The following is a 9,115-nucleotide window of genomic DNA, read 5'->3' as shown; positions in this document are numbered from 1 at the left end:
TGAACCAACACTGGTAAGGAAGTATTAATAAGGTCACCAAAAAAAATGCTCGCCTCACTTGTCATACCTCACACCTTCCAAAATACAATCCTGGGATGGCCATCCATACCAACTCTGGGCATTTAAAATTGCCCAATGGACCTTTCCAGGCTTGGCAGATGGACTTTATCTAGAATGCCCCATCTCATGGATATAAATACGTTTCAGTTATGGTTTGCATGTTTTCTCACTGGACTGAAGTTTTCCTTGTAGATAGGCTAAGGCCTCTTTTGTTGCCAAAATCCTATTAAAAAGGTTTTTCCTGCTTGGGGAGCCCCTCCCATGCTTCACAATGGTCAGGGAACTTATTTCACTGCTCAGGTGCCCGGAGAGGGTTGTGCTGTTCAGGCAGTTCTACAATACTTTGACCATGCAATATCAACTTTAGTCCTCAGGGCTAATCAACACACTAACGCATCATCAAGACTCAACCGGAGGGTGCCTGGGTGGCTCAGTTGGTTACGAGCCCGACTTCAGCTCAGGTCATGATCTCGAGGTTCATGGATTCGAGCCCCACATCGGGCTCTGTGCTGACAGCTCAGAGCCTGAAGCCTGCTTCCGATTCTGTGTCTCCCTCTCTCTCTGCCCCTCCCCTACTTATGCTCTCTTTCTCTCTCTCAAAAATAAGTAAACATTAACAAAAATTTTTTAAAACCTCACTGGCAAAATTTATAGAGACCCCTCAAATATCTTAGCCCAGAACATTGCCCTTGGTCCTTCTAAATCTTGGATCTGCCCCCTTTGGAACTCATAGACTTTCATCCTTTGAGGTAGTCACAAGGTGCCCGATGTGCTTTGCCCCTGCCTCCTTTGATCCACAGCTAGTAAAAGGAGATATATGTCAATATTCTAAAGGCCCAATTGCTTCTATTGAAAGCAATCATGCTTTGGTAGAACGACCTTTTTTTATTTGCTTATTTTTTTTTAACATCTATTTATTTGAGGGAGACAGAGCGTGAGTGGGGGAAGGACAGAGAGAGAGACACACAGAATCCGAAGCAGGCTCCAGGGTCAGAGCCATTGGCACAGAGCCCGATGTGGGCTCGAACCCACAGACCATGAGATCATGACCCAAGCCGAAGTCGGATGCCCAATCAACTGAGCCACCCAGGTGCCCCAGGTAGAGCAACCTTTTTACAGCACACTCCAGGGAGATGAGGACATTAACCCTCACACCTTGCAACACCGAGATTGTTTCCTCTATCGGAAAAGACACGTCCACAACGATTCTCTTCAACTTCATTGGGAGGCCTCCTACCAGGTACCGTTAGCTACCCCTAGTGTCTCCAAACATCAGGGAATTGACTCCTGATTCACGTGTTACATCTAAAGAAAGCACCAGGGTGCCTGGGTGCCTCAGTCGGTTAAGCGGCTGACTTTGGCTTGGGTCATGATCTCGTGGTTCGTGAGTTCGAGCCCCACATCATGCTCAGTGCTGACAGTGTGGAGCCTACTTGGGATTCTCTCTCTGTGCCTCTCCCACTTGTGCTCTCTTTTTCAAATCAGATAAATAAACTTAATAAATAAAGAAAGCACCAAGGCCCAGTCGGACCTGCACATGGATTGGTGACCTGAACGTAAAGATTTCCAGTAACTGAAGCAGACGACATCCAGTGGAGACAGCTTTCCCAAGATGAGTGGGCCAGGCCTATGTGCCCCTGTCTCACTGTTGTGTCTTACTATGTTTTCTCCAGACAGATAACACTCCCATCTGATTTCCCAATCCACTGCAAAAAGGGGAAACCTCTCTGATCGTCGGATTTGTCCCCAGAAACCTCAATCTGTTTATGACAACAGCGATCCCTTAATTCACTCTTTAAGTGAATTCACCAGAATCCCAAGTTCCACTGTGTGCCTAGATTGTTCCTGAGGTCCCTTTTATAAGGTTAGAGTACTGAACCCACCAAACCCCATTCCTTGCTTCAATTTAACCCTCCCCTGGGATGGGAAAGCAAGATCTCTCAAATATATATAAATATAAATAATGTCTGTCTACCAGCTATCTATCATCTATCTATCTCCATCTGTATCTATTGTGGGGCAGCCAATATAAATAGGGCCATTTGTCAGCTTCCTGACACACCCATACACCTAGGTACTCTTTTAACACGTAATAATGCAGCATCGAAGTCTTGGCTGAAGAGTGCAAATTCTGTATACAGGTCAAGGGGTCCATAGACGGTGCTTGTGAGGGAGCCTTATGCACACCCCCCGGCCACTCCTCTAAATGTGGGGTTTCTGACAACGATGCCCGGCCTGGGGCAACGCCTTGTCTTGACAGCTGGAGGCTAAAAGGACAACGTGCTCTTGCCGTGTTTACGATTCTATTTTCTTTTCGTAACAAATCAGAAACCCCTCATTGATCTGTGCCATTTCTTCTCCACAGCTGCCTTGAACAGGAGCTGCCAGGAGACGGACAGGATTCCGAGTTTGCCTCCCCAGGCAACTTTTCTCCCCAGGGTTGGAGAAAGTGCCAACGAGAACGTGATTGGAAATCTCTCCCTAACGTCAAGAGAGCAGGCCAATTCCGAAGCAAATACAGGAGCAGCCGGTTAACGAGCACTTAACTCGTTGTCTAAGACGATTGCCTAGCCCTTGATTATCTCCTTGCCGAACAATGAAGCAGCTGTGTGATAGCAAACAGCATCTCCTGGCTGCAGGTAGGTACATGCCTCAGGGGACGTAGAAACCCAATTGCACAAAATTAGGGCTACAGCAAATTGCACCTGATTCTCCGTGGTCCTTTTTTTTTTTTTATTGGCTACCTTTGGCCCTCCCGTCCCGTCTCCCCTTTATTGGGGTGATGGTAGGGTGGTCCAGAGTTGACGGCCAACAGAGAGTCCTTGAAGATGTCTTTGGTGCAAAAAGGTGATTTTATTAAAGCACGGGGATAGGACCCAGGGGCAGGAAGAGCTGCGCTGGGGTCCTGCTGGGTAACTGATTATATCCCCTCAGGTTGGGAGGGGGTCAGGGATAGAATAAGTCTCTAAGGAATTTTGGAAGTGAGGTTTCCAGGACCTCGAGGGGCTAGCTGTTGCTAGGGAAACGCCATTTATTACCATTTAATAAGACCTCAGTCATGAGACCCTTTAGCTATGTGGGGGGTGGGGGGGCATAAGCTTGGAGTATGATTGCCAGCATATATATTGGGGCAGCTGAGATTTAAAAAAAAGACTTATAGGATCCTGGACGTTCGGATAGTGTTAAGCTAAGGTTTTCTCTTGTCCCAGCAAAGTGTCATCACTGAGGCCACTGAGGTCCTAGAGGGAGGTTTCAAGGACTTGTCAATGGGCTGTAGGCAGTAAGGGAATTTAATTTTTCATTTGCCTTAGTTTCCCACATTACCATGGCAAGCACTTAAACCCCTCTCCTTTGTTCTTGGGTAGCCAGGAGTGTCCGAGGAATATCACATATATTCCTTTTTATTCTCCCAGCAGGAGGAACATAACCATTTTCTCCTCCCCTCCTCCAATAGCCCAGCCAATGAAAAACCATCACCCCCTCTTTTCTTCCAATAGAGTTTTCTTTCAAAGCAGCCCCTCTCCGCTCCCTCCTGTGTCTCTAAAAAGTAGAGTTCCTGTCCTTTGTTCTCTGGACTTGCCTGTGGTTTTCCCATAGCTTGCTTGTCCCGAGTAACACTTCTCTGCTGTTCCCGAATAAACCCATTTTGCTGGTAAAATAACGGCCTGTTTTGTTTTTCTGGTCGACACAGGCTTTGTGCCTCTGAGGTCTGTGAACCAAGCGGGGAAAGCAGCTGCGGTGGGCAAACGGGAAGGGCTCTGGAAGAATCTGGCCGCTGGTGCGCTGGCGCTGGCCGGGAGTCATCGGCGCCGGGCCGCTGTTGAGCACAAACTTCGGGCCACCTGTAGGGGGCGGCGGGCGGGCTGGCAGGGCCTCCGGCCGGTGTGACGGTGGGCTGGGGGCACCCGCGGGGCTCGGGACCGGGAGCGGGGCTTCCGGGGCGGCGTGAGTCAGCATCGGGGTGGAGCGGGACGGGGATGGGCGGGACAACCCTTATAAGGCTGGAGGCCGGGCCGGGCCTCAGCTCAGCCGCCGCCACCGCCGCCTGAGCCGCCGCTGTCCGCGCTGCGACCAGTGAGTCCCCCGCTTGGGCCTCCGGGGGAGGGGGGGGGGCGCTTCCAGAGGCCTCGGGGCGCTCCCGGCTGGAGGCCGGACCCCCCCCCCCCCCCAGCTTCGGGCCAGAGTTCCTGGAAGGCCCTGCACCCCCGCCCCCCTTGCCACCCCCGCGCCGGGATGGGGATCCAGGGGACCCACGACGCCAGCGGCGCGCGGTTGGCTCTCCGGGGCGGGGGCGGGGGGGCTCGGCGCCTCCAGCGCAGAGACCTGCTCCCACGGTCCCCGGAGCGCCCAGAGCCGGCAAGGGGACCCCAGGGAGGACGGATTGGCGCTCTCTCCCGTCCGTAATCTCCTCCTCCCAGACCCTAACAGACTTCTCTCCATCCGCTCCAGTGCCGCCCTACACCATTGTCTACTTCCCGGTCCGAGGTAGGCGCCCTGTGACTGGCAGCCGGGGGAGGCAGAGGTTGGGGCTGCAGCCCACGCCCCTCGCCCACCTGGGGAGCACCCCAAGACCCCCACCCCACCCCTCCATCATGTGGGTACTAGCTGGGGCCTCCTTCCCTGCTCCCCTGCGCTCCCTAGGCCCGAATATCCGCTCTCTCCACCTTGGCCCGTCCCCTCCCTAGTGTCCAGGGGGGTCGTCATCGGAGTCCCCGCCTCCACGGCCCCTCCCCAGGGTGCTCTGAGGCTGGGGTCTCCCCACATCCCCCTACCCTGTCCTCCCCTCCCCCAGGGCGCTGCGAGGCCATGCGCATGCTGCTGGCCGACCAGGGCCAGAGCTGGAAGGAAGAGGTGGTGACCAAGGAGACCTGGCTGCAGGGCCCGCTCAAGGCCTCCTGTGTGAGTGGCTGCCGTGCCCAGAGGGGGGCCGGGGGCTGGGCGGCAGGGGGGGGGAAGGGGGGGCAGCCAAGCTCCGCATCTCTGACGGAGCTGTGCTGCCCCCCCCACCCCCAGCTGTACGGGCAGCTCCCCAAGTTCCAGGACGGAGACCTCACTCTGTACCAGTCCAATGCTATCCTGCGACACCTGGGGCGCACGCTTGGTGAGTCTTGAGGCTGCAGGTGGCAGGGCGGGGGGGGGGGGGGGCAAGCATCAGCCAGTGTTCCCACACATCTCCTTGTTGCCCCCCTCTGAACCTTCTCTGTTTAAATCAAGCTGCCTGGTGAGCCCTGTGGGATGGTGGAAACAGAGGCACGAGGAGGTTATCTAACTTGCCCCCAGTCAAGCCTGGGTCTGCCTCCTGCTGAGTTCTGAGCGCCTACCGTGCGTCAGGACCGGCCTTCCGTCCTTCCTTCTCCACGGCTGTGCCCACAGGCAGCCACATGGCCTGCCAGTGGCATGTCGGACACCCGGTCATGCTTTGGCTGACTTTCTCCCCAGGGCTATACGGGAAGGACCAGCGCGAGGCAGCCCTGGTGGACGTGGTAAACGACGGGGTGGAGGACCTTCGCTGCAAATACGCCACCCTTATCTACACCAACTATGTGAGCCCGGGCGCCAGGGCTGGGCACGGTGGAGTACAAAGAAAGGCTTGCCTCCCTCCGGCCTGGGAGGGCTGGGCTTCTTAGTGGCGGGGGAGGGGAAGGATCTGTAGCCAGCTTCTGGGAGCAGGTGCTGGCCCTTTGAGGTGCAGAAAGTATCCTGACTTGGAGCACTTCTGAGGACCTGGGGCCAGTTTCGCAGGGCATGTGTGTGGCCGTGGGGGAGGGAGAGGGAGCGTGGCAGGAGTTGGCACTGGCGGGGCAAGAGGCCCAGATCCTCGGGGCCTCGAACTGTCTGGCTGGATAGTCCCCCGGTGGCAGCGGGGAGCCATCGAGGCATCTTAAGCAGGGCCGGGTATGGATGTGAGATCTAGAAGGATCTTCCAAGACTTCTGGAGTAGATTGGTGGGAGACCACGGCAGAGGCGGAGAGGTGGGGGTGGGGTAAAGAAGAATCCACGGCTGAGCTGGACAGGATGTGGTGCGGCCCTGGGGATGGGAAGTGAGCAGGGGGGCACTGGGGCTCCGGCCTGGGCGGGTGGTGATTCACGAAATAGGGCAAAAGGAAGGGGGCGTCTCAGGGCTGGGGCAGAGGCTGGGGTGGGCAGCAGCGTGGGGGTCAGGAGGGTAACACGCGGTGGTGTCTTTCTGGCAGGAGGCAGGCAAGAAGGAATATGTGAAGGCACTGCCGGAGCACCTGAAGCCTTTCGAGACGCTGCTGTCCCAGAACCAGGGGGGCCAGGCCTTCATCGTGGGCGACCAGGTGAGCGTCTGGCTCTGTCCTGCCCCCCTGCACCATCCCCTTCTGGCGGAGGGGAAACAGGCGCAGAGGGAACTCAGGAACCCGTGGCTCAGCAGAACGGGGCGGACTTAGGGAACGGCTCAGACTCCCTGGCTCCCACGCTCCCGCCTGCTGAGTCCCTTGCCCCCTGCCCTGCAGATCTCCTTCGCAGACTACAACCTGCTGGACCTGCTGCTGATTCACCAGGTCCTGGCCCCCGGCTGCCTGGACTCCCTCCCCCTGCTCTCGGCCTATGTGGCGCGCCTCAGCGCCCGGCCCAAGCTCAAGGCCTTCCTGGCCTCCCCTGAGCACGTGAACCGTCCCATCAACGGCAACGGGAAGCAGTGAGAGTTTGCAGCGCCCTCGGCGGGAGGTGGGGGCTGCCTGCCTCCCTTTCCTGGGGACGAATAAAATTTCCAAGCGAGAAGCATTGCTGCGAGCATTCAGTTTCCTGGGGAGGGGCTCTCACATCCTCAACAGTCAGGTTTGAGGGAGGGATGGGGCAGCCAGCTAGGACGCTTGAGTCCTAAAACACATGGGTGTATCTTCTTAGGGCCTTCAACCCAGTCTGCTGAGCTCCAGGAACAGGAATAAAGAGACCGAAAAAGTAAAAAAAAAAAGCAGTAAGAGAAATGAACTACGGTTTCTGCCCCGGAGATGCCCACAGTCTAGAGAGAGAGAAGAGGCTCACTTAATATAAAATGCTTTCTGGTTTCAGCAGGGCCACCTGCCACAGGGCCTCCCCCCGGGGCAGCGGAGCCCAGGAGCCGAGGGGCCCCTGGGGAAGGGGGCTGAGGGTAGGAGCTGAGTAGCTGTGTGCGGCCCAGGCTGGGTCAGTGGGAGGAGGGGCAGTCACTGCTGTTCCGGGGGGGCCCTCCCGGCTCCCCCCTGCGCCTCGGACACAGGAGCAACCCTGCGCGATCCGCTGGCTCTCCCACCGCCTTGTCTCACCATCCACATTCCCCGGGCAGAGAGTGACAAGCGAAAACGACCCTTGCCAGGGGGAGGGGCCTCTGACGCATTCCAGTCGCTGGTGGGCTGGGCGCAGGGTGGGCAAATCAGTCCCGGGGCGGCCGCTGCCCCTGCGAGATCCCAGCGCTGTCCTCCCCAGCCTCCAGGACAGGTGATGGCAGCCTGGGCCCCGTGTAAGGACGACGTGGAGCAGAGCCCCCGCTAAAGTGTGGCGAACACGTGATGTGATTGAGCAACGACCCTGCGGTTTTACGCTGCTGGCATTTTAGAGCTGTTGTTACTACAGCATAATCTGACCCATCCTGTCTGATCCCTCCTTTGTTCTCAGGCTAAGGGAATCCGGTCAGCTCCCAGCGTCATCCTGCCTCTGCAGGGGATCGGGGAGGGGTTCAGAGAGAGGGCCGTGGGACTACCCCCCCCCCCCCGCCCCCCGCTGAAACCAGGCCCCTCTGGCTCCCCCAGACCGGACCCTGAGAGCGGTCAGTGACGGTCAGCTAGAATCCCCTCATTTGGTGGTGGAGGAAGACCCTGGGCTAAGGGAAGCCTCCGGAAGCTGAAGGGCCCAGCCCTCTCCTTGGCGTGGACATTCGGCAGCAGGCCGGAAGGTGGCACAGATAGGTGGGCCCTGTCCGAGGACCATGGGCACAACTGATGGTGCTCCTGCGGGGCAGCGCCTGGGCCCGGCCGGGTGATTTGGCCACCGATGGGGGGAAGAGCCCAGGGGGATTTCAGAGCTAGGCCGGGCCCGCTCCTTCCACCCTTCCTCGGGCAGCACATCGCCCTCGCACATCTTGTCCTCTGCATCCTGAAGAGCCCGGCCCCGTGGACCGACGGAGACCTGTCTGCCCTCCTTTTTCCTCCACATCAGCACCTTACGTTCCTCTTCTGGGAGCCACGGGCCTAGCTGCCTTCTCGAGCAGCAAATGGGAGTGAGCGGTGCTCTTCACTCAGACTTGCTGGCGAGGGGGTTGGCTGCTCACTTGTGTTTGGCAGAGACTCAGCAGGCAGGGGAGAGGGAGGGCTTTGCGCGGGGATAAAGGGAGGCTTCGGGTGTGCCCTGAATGGAGGCTGCTGGCCTGGGGAAGCAGTGAGCGGGCCCGGTAGAACTGGGGGCGGGGGGGGAGCAGAGGTGGCTTTTTCTGGTTGGTCTTAAGTAGGAAAAAATAAAAACTGGGGAAGCTATCACTTGTGAATGAAGTCCTGGACATTCCGGGCAATTGTCACCAGGCTCGCTGCCTGGCTTCCTGCGTTGTCCCCCAGAGCTAGCAGTCTGACTTCCCGCAGGCGCGCCCCACGGCCGCCGGCTTCCTGGCTGGTTATTGCAGACAAGAGGTTGGTTTTCTGGGCAGGCTGCCGCGGGTCGCGGGGTCAGAGTCCTGTTTTCCCCTGTGGTCTGGCCACTGTCTGTTGTGTTCCCAGCCTCTCGTCTTTCTGGAGACCGGGGACCCCAGCCAGCTGGAAGCCTCTTCCTCAGGCACTTAAAGCCAAGCGGAGAAGCATCTTGCAGGGAGAAAACAGGAGCCTACACATCCTCCTTTTGAGGAGCCGCTCCTGGCCGTTCTGAGCCCTGGGGGAGCCCGGCCACTTGACCACGAGGACCAGTCTGGGTCGCCCATCGGAACACCAAGACAGGGGTGGTGTGCCAAACGGCACTGTCCCCGGGCACGTGGTTCCTTCGGGACCCGCTGAGATGGCCCTGAGGCCCCGGGAGATCCCAGGAATTTGGAAGAGGCCAAGACTGGGGGCCTGGCACGGGGGGCGTT

At 57.7% G+C, this 9,115-nt stretch overlaps 1 protein-coding gene across 2 annotated transcripts; it reads left to right on the top strand.

Moving 5' to 3' along the window:
- The first annotated feature begins 4,037 nt into the window (after window positions 1-4,037).
- On the top strand, window positions 4,038-6,998 carry LOC109246865 (glutathione S-transferase P). 2 transcript variants are annotated; one of them, XR_008421078.1, is made up of 8 exons: window positions 4,038-4,134; window positions 4,510-4,545; window positions 4,853-4,959; window positions 5,074-5,161; window positions 5,500-5,603; window positions 6,255-6,362; window positions 6,540-6,784; window positions 6,839-6,998. XR_008421078.1 is itself a non-coding variant. In XM_053899395.1 (8 exons), coding segments are annotated over exons 1-7 (633 nt in total). In that variant the 5' UTR covers window positions 4,038-4,133; the 3' UTR covers window positions 6,729-6,753; window positions 6,934-6,998. The 2 variants fall into 2 exon arrangements, 1 of the variants encoding a protein (XP_053755370.1); XM_053899395.1 differs by having other exon boundaries at window positions 6,540-6,753; window positions 6,934-6,998.
- Window positions 6,999-9,115: the final 2,117 nt, after the last annotated feature.

This window comes from Panthera pardus, unplaced genomic scaffold (assembly GCF_024362965.1).
Source record: "Panthera pardus isolate Hobbes unplaced genomic scaffold, ASM2436296v1 HiC_scaffold_12, whole genome shotgun sequence".
NCBI classification, from domain to species: Eukaryota; Metazoa; Chordata; class Mammalia; order Carnivora; family Felidae; genus Panthera; species Panthera pardus.
This window is presented reverse-complemented; position numbering and strand designations above follow the sequence as displayed.